This window comes from Eptesicus fuscus, chromosome 3, assembly GCF_027574615.1.
Source record: "Eptesicus fuscus isolate TK198812 chromosome 3, DD_ASM_mEF_20220401, whole genome shotgun sequence".
Lineage (NCBI taxonomy): Eukaryota > Metazoa > Chordata > Mammalia > Chiroptera > Vespertilionidae > Eptesicus > Eptesicus fuscus.
Window position 1 is genome coordinate 42,412,484 of NC_072475.1, and position 13,869 is coordinate 42,426,352.

General features: G+C 48.0%; 1 protein-coding gene across 1 annotated transcript in view; it reads left to right on the top strand.

Moving 5' to 3' along the window:
* LOC129148564 (ATP-binding cassette sub-family C member 5-like) overlaps positions 1-13,869 on the top strand; it is a 78,744-nt gene that overhangs the window by 24,199 nt on the left and 40,676 nt on the right. Inside the window, 3 exon segments of the mRNA XM_054713790.1 lie at positions 9,013-9,170; positions 9,361-9,516; positions 10,192-10,339. Coding sequence (XP_054569765.1) covers positions 9,013-9,170; positions 9,361-9,516; positions 10,192-10,339 — 462 coding nt within the window.

Below are 13,869 nucleotides of genomic sequence, written 5' to 3' on the forward strand. Positions count from 1 at the left end.
ACTTTACTTCCGCACCTCCGCACTTTACTTCCACATCTCCTCTGAGTCTCAGTGTCGGTGTGCTTTTCTCTTCCCTTCAAGTTGTAGAATTTCCACTCGGCCGGCCTTCCTGTGGTTCTGGATGATGTCCGTTTTGTCTTTTAGTTGTCGTTTTGAAGTGGTTGTGCGAGGCAGCAAGTTCAGGTGTTTACCTATGTCACCATCTTGGTTTCTATCCCCATCAAATTTCTTAATAGCGTTACTCCTTTGGGAATGCCGTGCAATCATCATGCTACTGAGAAACCTTAATAGTAAATGGGGTGTTTGTAATGGTACTAGATTTATTATCAAAAGCTTTCGACCTAACATAATCGAAGCTGAAGTATTAACAGGATCTACGGAAGGAGTGGTTGTTCTTATTTAAAAATTAATTTGTCCCTGTGTGACATTGGCTTCCCATTTAAATTAATTCGAAGACAGTTTCCCATGATGCCAGCATTTGCGATGACTATTAATAAATCACAAGAATAAACTCTAGACAGAGTAGGAATATTCCTACCTGAACCCGTTTTCGGACATGGTCAGTTATATGTTGTTTTCTCTCGAGTTCAAAGAGTGTGTGACGTTAAAGTTGTAAATACTTCATCACAAGGGAAATTAATCAAGCACTCTGAAAGTGTTTTTACTCTTTTTAAAAAAAAAATTTATTTTATTGATTTTTTGCAGAGAGGAAGGGAGAGGGATAGAGAGTTAGAAACATCGATGAGAGAGAAACATCGATCAGCTGCCTCCTGCACACCTCCAACTGGGGATATATCCACAATCAAGGTACATGCCCTTGATCGGAATCGAACCCGGGACCCCTCAGTCCACAGGCCGACGCTCTATCCACTGAGCCAAACCAGTCAGGGCAATGTTTTTACTCTTAACGTGATATACAGGGAGATATTAGAATAAGTTTAATCAATTTATCAGTCATTGTATCAATGTTGTTTTTATTTCATATTTTTGTTTTTATATCATGTCTTTGTTGTTGTCATATCATGTTTATTTATTAATAAATTTATATATTATTTTCATATATATTTTACTAATTTTCTTTCATAACTGACACTTCTATTATAGACAAAGGGCAAGTAGCAATATTAAAATATTTCTTCTAATTAATTCACTTTCAATGTGTACGAATTCATGCACCGGGCTGCTAGTGTCATGATAAAAGCAAATGTCAAGAGAAAGATCTAATAGAATTCTATAATGCCTTCTAAGAGGTTAATATGCTCAATTAAAGTCATATACTCATGGGTTGCTTTTCAGTATTTGGCAGTACTTATCTGTGTGAAAAGACATTTTCAAAGATGAAATTGTAAAATCTTGTCACAAATCAGCATTAACAGAGGATGATTTGTAATGATTTTGATGAAAAGGAAAACCATTTTAAACTGCAGTTAAGTGGCTGCTTCCCTGTGTTTGTTTCTATGTATTAGGTAGAGCTGCTGTGTCTCCTGGAATTGATAGAGTGGCCTTGTGTAGTAGGTGTCTAGTCGAGCCCAGTGGCTCAGCCTCCCCAGTCACCTGAGCTGGGCCCTCTAGGTGGGCTGTATGCACAGTGTTGTTGTAGTTGAACCTTGATTGCTGTTGACATCACTGGGAGGAACTGACCTCCAGGCCAATTGACTGTTAGGACCAGCTAGGACTACAGTGGAAGAGCTGCTGTGCAGGACTTGCTTCAGTATGCTTTGGTGCTCACTGAGTCTGCCCCCTTGAGTGTGTCACCTGTGGGTGTATACAGTTGTAATCTGATAAGGTCTGAAGCTGTCCACTGGATGCACTGGCTCTGGGGTCTCCTGGGAGGTGTAAAGTCAGCCACTGCCTGAGGCGACCCAGCAGGAGCTACAGAGAGATCAACAAATGGCTGCTATTTGTATTGGGCTTGGAAGTGCCCAGGCGAGGCGAGGTGAGGTGAGGCAAGGCAAGGCTGTGAAACAAGGCAGGCTGGTGCTAGTGTGAGGTCTTGGGCCTCTTATTGATAGCTTTGAAGCATGCTGATGCCAGCTATTGCTTGTTTGAAAGAGTTTAGAAAAGTCTGAAGTCTGAGCCAGGGTGTCCATTCATATGCAAAAGCTGCTGCAAACAACAGCTTGGGTGAGGCTGAGAATTGGATGGGATGGGGTCTCAGGGAATCACCATGGTGGAGCAAACAGTGTGGGTCATGCTGATGGAAACTCAGATATGGCTGCCAGTCAGCCCTGGGATGGGAGATGTCCCAGCACAGGAACAATGATCCCTGTGAGCACCCCCATCTGGGAGAAAGGTGCCCCCCAAGTTCCTGCCCCAGGCCAGATAATCTAGTTCCTCACCATATGTCCCTGGATCCCCCAAAGCTGCTGTCCTAGCACTGTAGCCCAGAGGGATCGAGTTAATTTCGTGCACTGGCCCTTTAAGAGGGACTGCTGGGTGTCACTCAGCCAGAGTTTCCCCTGGTTTTTATAGCCCAAAGTTACAGGGACTTCTCTTCCCAGCTCTGGAACCCTGGGCTGGGGATCCGATGCGGGGCTGGGACCCCTTGCTTCCCATGGGGGCCTCCACAGCCTAGATACCCCACCCAATTAAAAAAATGCGCACGTGGGTATCAGGCCAGCCTGTTCTGCGTCTCCGCCCCTCCTACCAGTCTCCATGTACTTTCTTTACTTCTCTAGTACTGGGACTTCCATTCAGCCAGATTTCAGGTGGTTCTGAATGATGGTTGTTATGTATTTTACTTGTAATCTTGATGCAGTTGTGGGAGGGGGCAAGTGCTGAGTACCAGTGTTCACTTACGCCACTATCTTGGTTCTCTTGATTTTTCACTCTTCTTTTCTAATACATGCTTTTAAGGCATTCACAATTTCGCTCTATGCAGCATCCCACAAATTTTGATGTGTTATAATTTCTTACCGTTTAGCTTAGACTTTTACTAATTTTCATTTGAGGTCATCTTTAGCTCATACTATTTGGAATTCTATTGCATAATTTTTGACTATTAGGAAAATTTTCTTGTTATCTTTGTTATTGAATTTTAATGACGTTCTCAAGTAGTCAGAGACCATACACTATAAATTGTCAGTCTTTTGGAATTGGTTGAGGTTTGCTTTATGGCCCAGCATATAGTTCATTTTGGCAGATATCCATCCAATGTGCAGTTGAAGTGGCATTACTCTCATTTTTTGTTGTCTTCTGAAGCTTTGGATATCCAAATAAGGCTGCCCTTGTAACATTTTGTGCCTACCCTGTACATATTTCTAGTTTCTACTTTCATATATTAGGTTTTTGTGTTTTTTTTGGTAAATGATAGATCCTCCCTTCCCACAACTGGTGGGCGGAATAACAGTAAACATGACGTATCCTGCAGCCCGGAAATACCTGAGTGCCTAACCATGTATCTTATATGGACTGTACATTAAGCCACCAATCAGCACTTGTCAAATACCCTAAGCCCTTGTTCCTAAGTACCTGAGTGCCTAACTATATACCTTATATAGACCATACAGTAAGCCAGCAATCAGCGCCCACCGAGTACCCTAGGCCCCATTCCTTGCCATTCCTCCCCTCAAAAGGAGTGCTCACCTCTGCATTGGTTGCTGCTCTCCCCTTGCGAGACAGCCCAGCAGGTCTTTCCTCTAATAAGCCTGTCACCTGGTTTTCAGCTCCTGACTGATCTTTCCGTAAAATATATTTTTCAAATTGATTTCAGAGAGGAAGGAAGAGGGAGAGATAGAAAATCAGTGATGATAGAGAATCATTGATTGGCTGCCTCCTGCATGCCCCACACTGGGGATCGATCCTGCAACCCAGGCATGTGCCGTGACTGGGAATCAAATTGTGACCTCCTGGTTCATAGGTCGCCACTCAACCACTGAGTCACACCGTGGGTGGTGTTTGTATTTTTAGTGTAACTTTCTTCTTTATCAATCCAGTGTTTTCTTTTCTTCCCCTTGTGGTTATGGGCAGGCGAAAGGTTTAAAGTAAACCAAAAAACACCCTTGTGGTACTTGAATCTTAGCAGCCTTTATTTAGTTCATTATTAGGTTCCATAGTCCATACCCACTAAATAAGTGTTCACCTTATGCCTAAGGACTTGGTAGAGTAGTTCATTCTTTTTTTTTTTTTTAATTTCTTTATTGATTAAGGTGTCACATATTTGTCCTCATCCCCCCATTCCCATCCCCCACCCCTCCCCACGGCTGTCCCCACCCCCCTGTTGTCCTTAACCATTGGTTAGGCTCGTATGCATGCACACAAGTCCTTTGGTTGATCTCTCCCCCCTACTCCCACCCTCCCCTACCCTCCCTCTGAGGCCCGATAGTCCGATCGATGCCTCCTTGTTTCTGGGTCTGTTCTTGTTCATCAGTCTATGTTGTTCATCATTTCTCCGAGATGAGTGAGATCATGTGTTACTAGAAATATACTTCTAAGAACCGAATGTGAGACGAGCAATAATATTTATGCTGACAGGCGAATGAATCAGTCTGTAGTGAGTTTCTTTCTGGACCAACAGTTCTTTTGAGACCCAATTTCAATGTCCACCAGTTCCTTATGTGTACATGTCGGCACTGACTTTTCAGCTCTGGGTGGTGGACAAATGGTGGTAATGCAGGTCCGACTCGCTCTGGTTTGGTCTCGGCCGGACCCAGGGGCGCGGCCTCACCCAGACTCAGGAGCGCGCGGCCTCACCCGGACCTGGGTCCCGGGGGCGCGCAGCCTCACCCAGACCCGGGCTCCTGCCTCACCCTGACTTAGGGGCGCACAGCCTCACCCGGACCCGGGACCCAGCCTCACCTGGATCCAGGGGCGCACGGCCTCATCCGGACCCAAGATCCAGCTACACCCGGACCCAGGGGCGCGTGGCCTCACCCGGACCCGGGACCCAGCCTCACCTGGATCCAGGAGTGTACGGCCTCACCCGGACCCGGGATCCAGCTTCACCCGGACCCAGGGGCGCACGGCCTCGCCTGGACCCGGGGGCGTGCAGCCTCACCCGGACCCGGGACCCAGCCTCACCTGGATCCAGGGACGCACGGCCTCACCCGGACCCAAGATCCAGCTATACCCGGACCCAGGGAAATGGCCTCACCTGGACCCAGGACCCAGCCTCACCCGGATCCAGGGGCGCACGGCTTCACCTGGACCCGGGATCCAGCTACACCCGGACCCAGGGGCGCAGCCTCACCTGGCCCCAGGACCCAGCCTCACCCGGATCCAGGGGCGCACGGCCTCACCCGGACCCGGGACCCAGCCTCACCCGCACCCAGGGGCGCATGGTCTCACCCGGACCCAGTGGCACGCGGCCTCACCCGGACCTGGGTGTCACCCAGACCCAGGGGCACGACCTCATTCTGACCCGGGACCCAGCCTCACCTGGACCCAGGGGCGCATGGCCTCCCCCGGACCCAGGGGCGCGTGGCCTCACCTGGACCCAGGGACACGCGGCCTCGCCCGGATCCGGGACGCAGCCTCACCTGGACCCAGGGGCGTGCGGCCTTACCTGGATCCAGGGGCGCGCTGCCTCACCCGGACCCGGGACCCAGCAGGGCTTTTTCTTCTTGATCCCAATTCCTGTCGGTCAGTTCCCTCTCAGCAATTCCTTTGGCCATTTGCTCAAAGCTCCGGGGCAGGTGCCGCGGAACTTGCTGGGCAGCGGGCTCGGTGAAGCCCCGGTGCGCCCGCCCGGTGCACGGCGGCGGGATAGTCCGAGGTTGCTGCGGCGATACTCGGGTCTGCAGCAGCGGCCAGTCGCTGGGCATGTGCACCTGGCTGCTTCTGGGGCGCAGAGATTCTCAAATGACTCGGAGGTCAGCAAGCGTGGAGTCTCCCACCCCATGACCCCCAGGGGCTCGTCTGTCCTTGCTCAGCAGCGAGCGGAGCCGTCCCCTCAACCGGAGACCGCCGGGGGAACCATGCCGAGCATGTTCCAGGCCACCATCGTGTCACCAGAGCCGAAGTTCTTAAAGTGCGATCTTTGGCTCACCGGCATCAGCATCATCCCGCGTCCCCCTCTCTTTTATTCTAGTTGTAGAACATTTGCTCAGCCAGCCCTCCGGTGGTTCTGGATAGTGTCTGCTCTGTTTTCCAGTTGTAGTTTCAAAATTGTTGTGGTAGGCAACAATCAGGCGTCCGCCCTATGCTGCCATCTTGGTCCTCCAGAATATTCTTTTTTTTTAAGTATATTTTATTGATTTTTTTACAGAGAGGAAGGGGAGGGATAGAGTTAGAAACATCGATGAGAGAGAAACATCGATCAGCTGCCTCCTGCACACCCCCTAATGGGGATGTGTCCGCAACCAAGGTACATGCCCTTGACCGGAATTGAACCTGGGACCCTTCAGTCCGCAGGCCGACGCTCTATCCACTGAGCCAAACCGGTTTCAGTAGAAGAAGATTCTTAAGTAACCTTATAAATGTGGTTCTGAACACTGTGTCGTCCATTAGTTTACTTTCCTTCATCCCTTCTATTCGTGACCTGCTTCGGTGTCTCCACCTTTTGGCTGGCTCCCTATGTTGATGGAGTGGCTTTGTGTGGTCAGTGACCTATAGGAGCCAGTAGCTAAGCTTCCCCAATCTCCCTAGGTGGTCGCTCTTGGTACCCCCATTTGTGGGCTGAGTGCAAGGTCTTGGTGTTGTCAAGCCTTGATTGCTGTTGGTACACTGGGAGGATTTGCCCTCCAGTCCAATTGGCTGTGAGGATCAGCTGTGTCTACGCCGGGAGACAGCCTTATTCAACTAGACTTGCAAAATTATAAAAGCCTCTGTGCTCAGCTTGGATGAGGGGGAGTTTCAGGGTAGAGCCTACAGCCTTGGCTTCCCGTCAGCCCCGCCCTATGAGGTTCCTGGGTCTCACTGTCCCTCTGTACTCCCTGCAAACACCTCTGAGAGAAAAGCGCACTGGAGTTTCGCCCGCTGCCAAACAGCCTAGTCTCTCCCCCAATGAATCTGGATTCCCAGATTCTCACCCGGAACTGGGATTCAGTGTAGTCAGAACTGGGGCTCAGCGCAGTCTGGCGCTTTTGTCTCCTTCCCACCAGGGCAATTCAGCGGCACAGTCAACAGTCCGTCCTCTGCGCGCATTCCCGTGCACGCCTCCAGTGCTCTGCCTTTCGCCGCTCCTCTGCGTTTCCGCCTTACAGCCCAGATTCCCCCAGTATGAGCCTGGCTTCCCAGGGTCTCGCCCAGAACTGGGGCTCAGTGCAGTAGGAACTGGGGTTTAGCACGGTCCGGAGCTTTTGTCTCCCTCCCGCTAGGGCAATTCAGCGGCACAGGCAACAGTCCGTCCTCTGCGCGCATTCACGTGCGCACCTCCGGAGCTCTGCCTTTCGCCGCTCCTCTGTGTTTCCGCCTTACAGCCCAGATTCCCCCAGTATGAGCCTGGCTTCCCAGGGTCTCGCCCGGAACTGGGGTTCAGCGCAATCTGGAGCTTTTATCTCCTTCCCGCTAGAGAACGCCGGCCAGGCAGTCAGCAGCCCCGTCCTCTCCGGCTCCGTCCTCCACGCACACGCGCGTGCTCGTGTCTCTGCCCGTGTCTCCGCCCGTGTCTCCATACCTCAGGCTTTTACGGCTCCTCTGATTTTCCTTGTGGTTTTATCTTTCCTTCTAGTTGTGGGCATTTCAGTCAGCCAGCTTTCTTGTGGTTCTGGATGATGTCCATTTTGACTTTTAGTTGTATTTTTGAAATTGCTGTGCTAGGCTGTAGGTTGGGTGTTTAACCTATGCCGCCATCTTGGTTTCCCTCATTCTTTTCTTAGTGTTGACTCATTTGTCATTGTGTTGTTACTCTCTTGAGATTGATCTGCCTTGCCTTTGACAAAGGAAAAAATGTGCTTCCCTTTTGCCTGGGCTGTGTAGTTTCCTGATACTAAGCAGCAGCACCTCGCCTGTGAATTGAAGCTATTGTATTTGAGGAACAATCCATTGAGGCGCCCACGCCTATGATCCCTATGCATGAATTCGGCTCTTTCATTTCAGCTAATATTTGGCATCTGTTCTGTGTGGAAAGGAGTTGGGAGTGTAACAATATTTTGTGTAAAGCGCAGTGTGTTAGGTGCTGCAGCCCTTAACTCTCGATTTGGGGAAATATTTGTGATGATGTGAGAAAAGGATGATGTACTTAGAATCCTCTCTTGAGGAAAAATGCTCTGATTCTGGAACAGGAAGGCATGCGCTTTTGTTCCTTTTAGAGAAAATGGGGATAGATTCTTGTCCCACCCTCTTCTGTCACAGCCAGACATTGAATTTCATGCATTTCTGTTCATCTGATTAATTGATATTTATAAGTTTTATAGCAAATATGTATAACTTTGTATTTCACCTCATGAGACCCTCGGCTTCATGCTGCAGAAATTTGGGTATGGAGCTCTTTAGCTGTGCAGCCAGGGCGAAAACCCTGTTCTGCTCTCCCCATTGCTGATAAGAGGGAAGGACAGGAGGCATGTGTACATCTTCTTCCTGCGTGACGGGGCTGCCTAATTGGGGGTGACCCTTAATTTTTTGTCATAGAAAATGGGCAAAGGATTTGCTGTTATTAGTGAAGTAATTGTCTCTCAGCCCATATTGGGAAATGAAAGATAAAGCATTTTGGTGACAAACATATAAATTTTAGAACGTACAACACAAAGAGTGAATTCTAATGTGAACTGTGGGCTTCCGTTCAGAGTAATTGTGTCAGTATTGGCTCATAAGTAGCACATGAGCCACACTAATGCAAGATATTCCCAATGGGAAATGGATGGGAAGGAGAGAGGGCAGATGAGACGGTACATGGGAACTCTGTACTTTCTGCTCAATGTTTCTGAACATAAAAGTGCTCAGAAAAATAAAATGAATTCTATTAGTTTAGAAGTTTTAGGTATCTGGTTTTTAATGCTCCTAAACAGGTACATACCATACAAGATGTTTCACCCACTGATCTTTGGAATGTCTCAGTCGAGATGAATCTGGCTTGCAGTTTGATCTGTTATGTTCAGATGCTCTGATGCCTTCTCTCCCTGTCTGCTCAAACAGTTGGAATGTCAAGATGCCTTGGAGACTGCAGCCCGAGCTGAGGGCCTTTCCCTGGATGTCTGCACGCGTTCTCAGCTCAGAATCCTGGATGAGGAACATCCCAAGGGGAAGTACCATCATGGCTTAAATGCTCTGAAGCCCATTCGTACCACTTCCAAGTAAGAGGTTCTCCTGGTGACTTCTCCGTGAAGCACCAAAAGCAGTGCTGAAAATGCGGGCGAAGATTAGACCACTCGGGGAGCCCCGTTTTTAGTCCGGAACTCTGTGTTACTGAACAGCGGATTTTAAGTGCCGGCTGGCCTCTCAGTGTGTGTTGACAGTTTTGTGCTTTGGGTTTTCTCTCCTTAGACACCAGCACCCAGTGGACAATGCTGGGCTCTTCTCCTTTATGACTTATTCCTGGCTTTCTCCCCTGGCCTGCCTGGCCTACAAGAAGGGAGAGCTCTCCATGGAGAACGTGTGGGCTTTGTCCAAGTACGACTCTTCTGATGTGAACTGCAGAAGGTAGGCGTCGCTGGTCCACCCCGGTGTCCCACATACTGGATGCATAGGGCCTGGGCTAAGGGTGTGGGTCCAGCAGTGTGAAGTCCTCAGCTCTGTTCTTTTAAGATCGGGGCTAGTGGGTGGAGGGAGGGTAGCTGGGATGACTTTCTCTTTGCTCTTCTGCTTTATCTCCTATTTGACCTTTAATCCTGTTTTAACCACAGGCTTTCTCTCTCTCTCTCAGCCCCGCTTCTCTTCCTGAGTCTACAGGGAGATTATGTTGCTGCCTTGTGACAGAATACATTTTTATGGTAGCTGATTGTCATGATTAAAATCTAGTTTACAACTCTACATCTTACCACAGGATCCTTCAGAAAGGGTTAGGGGTCCTTGAGAAAGGAAGTCCTTATCCACAAACAAAATTTATGCAGGGATAATCTTTCTGGGTGGAAGGAAAGACTTTTGTTCTCATCTGTGTTTTCTGTATCCTGAGAGGCTCCCTGTGCGGGGTAAATATGTAGACACTCAGGAAGGGTATTTTTTTTTTCAGAAGGTGAAGGCTAGGTACATAATTTGGAAAGGAAAGACTTGTGAGTGGTGTCAAAGCCTGGAGACAAAAAGTGATGGCAGGAGGGAAGCTAGGGTGTGTATGTTCCCTGGGGAGATGTGTAACGGAGGACATGTGCCCTTGTTAAGACTAGAGAGACTCTGGCAAGAAGAGCTGAATGAAGTTGGGCCAGAAGCTGCCTCCCTCCGAAGGGTTGTGTGGATCTTCTGCCGCACCAGGGTCATCCTCTCCATCGTGTGCCTGATGATCATGCAGCTGGCTGGCTTCAGTGGACCAGTAAGTTCTAACCATCCTTTCTGACAGTGTCCAGGGGCCCGGCCTTGGCCAGCTCTAACGCTCTTGTTCTGTTGCAGGGGTTGTGCTCACCTTTGGGCTAGTTAGCAGCCTTAGAGATGCCTCCAGGTCGAAGGAAAGGGAACAATTGATTTTGGAGTGAGAAGAAGGCTTGTCAGCAGCCGGAAGGATGTGGGGGCCTCGTTGCCAGATAAGAAACGGAACTGGCGTGCTGTCCTGGGGCGGAGGGGAAACTATGAGTCTGGCTCTGCACAGGACTGTGCTCCTTTGCTGTGTGTGGACATGAAATGACAGTCTTGGTTTGGGAAGGTGTGTCTCTCAGTGCTGTGTGTGGGCGAGAGCAGCCTGGTGTGGCATAGGCTGTTGAGCTGGTGCCGGTGACACACCAAACACCTGGAGGCAGAGTTGTCACAGGTTTGATGGTTCTGTAGCAAATGAGTCCTGAAGAAACTAGAGGACTGTTGAGGTTTTTAGAGTGTAACCTGGAGTCCATTCTCAGTTTGGTCTGTATTGTATACTGTGTGGCAAATGTTGGGGTGGCAACTGTGGTTTTCTCCTAGTGTGTACTGAAGCAGAGTAGGTAAGAGTAACGTTCACCTGTCTTCTGGACACCTGTTTCTTACACCTGCTGTGCTGCCTTACACTTGAGCCTTTGATTAAATCCATTCTCCACATATTTGCCTTGAGGCATTGGAGCGGTAGTGCTCCTGTACTGTGCATTTCCCATGTGTGGGTAAGCTGGAGGTTCATGGGTTGGGTAAGTATGTGCCTAAGATGCATGGTGATTAGGTAAAGCTAATTTACAGTTTTTCTGCTTTTTAAAAAAAAATGTTTGATGCCTTTAAAAAAAAGTTTTGACCTCTTTTCTGAAGCAAAAACACTACTTTTCTGGTATTGGGTATCTCCGTTTATTGACCATCTAACACATTTTTGTGTAAGTTTTAAGTAAGAGGGACTGTATAACTGAATATTGCGTTATTGACCAGAATGGCAAACGTTTTCGTAGGGCCATCTTCCCCCAAGAAGAGCTTCTGTCATTGTTTCACTACAGGGCTGGTGGCTGCTCTGATCCTTCATAGAATTCTTTCAACTGGGTAGCACGCTGTACAGGCTTTATTGATTACATTTGGCCAATGCAAGAACTTGTTTGGCTCCTCTCACCAAAAAACTATTATTCCATGGATGGTTGGGATTTTCACTTTTTACTTGGGAAAAAAATTACCTATGCATGTTCACTTTGGGGGCCTACAGTCACTCCCTTGAGCATCTGAGTATTCCTTCATCTCTCTTTGAAAGCACAGCTCACTGAAACACTAATCTTTAGTAAATTCTCCTAGGTGCCAGGGAAAGCTGGGAGAGTCTTCCTTACATAGGTAAAAAGCAGCATGCTTTTCCTTCTCTACCTTTGGGGAAGAGCACCGTAAGGCCTGTATTAGTTCATGGGATTCGTCCTAGAACAGTTGAGAAAGCAATGGTCCCGTCCACAGTCTCTCTCGTTGACAAAAAGATTTAAAATTGTAAACAATGCATACTACTTCTTTTTTTTTTTGAGCTCCAATTCTAATAACTTTCTTTTCAATTGGAAATTGAAGATACAGGCTGGCTTTGAGATTAGTTCCAACCACGCTTAAATCCTTTTGAGGAACATCTGTTTTAGATTTTTGCACAACTTTCCAACTGGCTTAGTCTGTTCTTACAGAAATCTACATAAGAACCCGCTCCCCAAATACGGCATATTTCTCATCTCCCCTTGGGCCTCACTGACCCTTGCTGGCCATATGCAAAGCAGGTGAAACACAATCAAGTTATTGCATTTTGGTTTTAAACTGCTGGCCAGCCAGGGCTGGACATCTGTGATCAAGGTGATCCAAGTATTCAGTGATGCCCATGGACCAGCACTCTGTGCAGGGTGTGTCCAAGGGTTGCCGTAACGTTAGTGGAATACCAGAATCTATAAGGATATGGCCCCCACCTAAGATGAGGGGCCAAATGGCTGAATTTACAAAGCTGATTTGTGTGGCCGCCTTGGACTAAGAGCTTAAAAGACCAGGCCTGACCTATGATGCGTGTGCAAAGAATTAGCATCCTTCCTGTAGATCTGCAAGAGAAGGCTACCTCCTGCAGAGCTATCTCTTGGTGAATGCTAACTCAGCTCAAGGGCCTTTTGGGGAAAGGACAGTGAAAAGCCTCTAGAGAGGTAAGTTTTCCACCCTTCCAACCTCTCTCCAGCTGCAGCTTGCTTGGTGCTGTCAGAATCTGGATTTGGGGGGAGTCTCTCTGTAGTGGAACCAGTGAGAAGCTGTTCTTTAGAATTTTCAGGATTGGCTGTATTCTGCGGTCAGAATGAGAGAGTCAAGCTGGGCAGAATCTCTCGCCAAGAGTTCAGGTAAGGTAATGTTTATTCACTGGGAATGTTTTCCACAGCCAGACAGCTCTGCTGACAGTCTCACATTTTCTCCCAATTTGTTTAAATTTACATGATAAATTTGTAACTTTTTTAAACATAATTTTGGTTGGATTTGCCATGAAAAACTCTTCTTTTCTTTATCCCATACAAAATGGTTTGAAATGTAACTGGTTTTTAAAAACCGTGTTGTTGGAAATGCTTTAATCTGCTCTGCTGTTTCCTCTCCTCCCCTCCCCCTTTGAAAGCTTGGCATAGTGTAAGCATTCATCATGTCTTTTACCTTCCCCGGCTCCTCCCCTGTGGGAGGTAGTTACGCTATTACCGGTGCTGAAAAATGGCACCCAAAAGGTATGGGAAAGAAAGAACCCCAAACTACAACCTGCTGTCTTTTCACGCCTTCCTTTGGAGACTGTTCCTTCAGGTGCCGAGGTGTATGAGAAAATGCTTTACTGCATCGCCATGTTGCTGAGTTGCTTCACGTGAGGAAAATGGGGTTCTGACCGTGCCACTCAGCGACTCGGTTCCACATTTTGGATTACATACTGGAAAAGAAGCCAGTCTTCTCTCTAGTAAACCAACAGACCAAGCTGTATGCAGTGGTGACCCACACAATGGATATTAACCTAAAAATGAGGGAGGGGAAAGGTGGAATACGATAGTTCTTGCAATCTGAAATCTCCTACTTATTAAATCAGGATATTTACTGAGACTTGACATAAATCTGATTGGTGGGGATCTCTTAGGATCTAGTGGACATCTGGTATTATTTTCCTCTCAGGAAAAATGAGAAATGCCAATTAACCCAGAGAGAGTCTGGGTTCTGGGGTCAGCGTTAGCTTCTCAGGACCGTTGTGCCTGGCCTCCATTTTTGTCTGTCATTCAGAGCTGGTTTCCAGCTAGAGCCCCCGTCGCTGGGAGGATCTGAGGTAGGTGGGTGGCTGGGTTTCTTGTTCGTTTTTTCCCCCGTCCTTCTGGGTAGGGAATTGGTTTGGCTTTCTTTTGTTGTGGCTTTGTTTTGTTTCATTTTGGGCAAGATCAATTTTAGCTGCAAGGATTTGAAAAGACTGAAGGATGCCACCCGTTTTTCCTTGAGGCCTAGATCTTT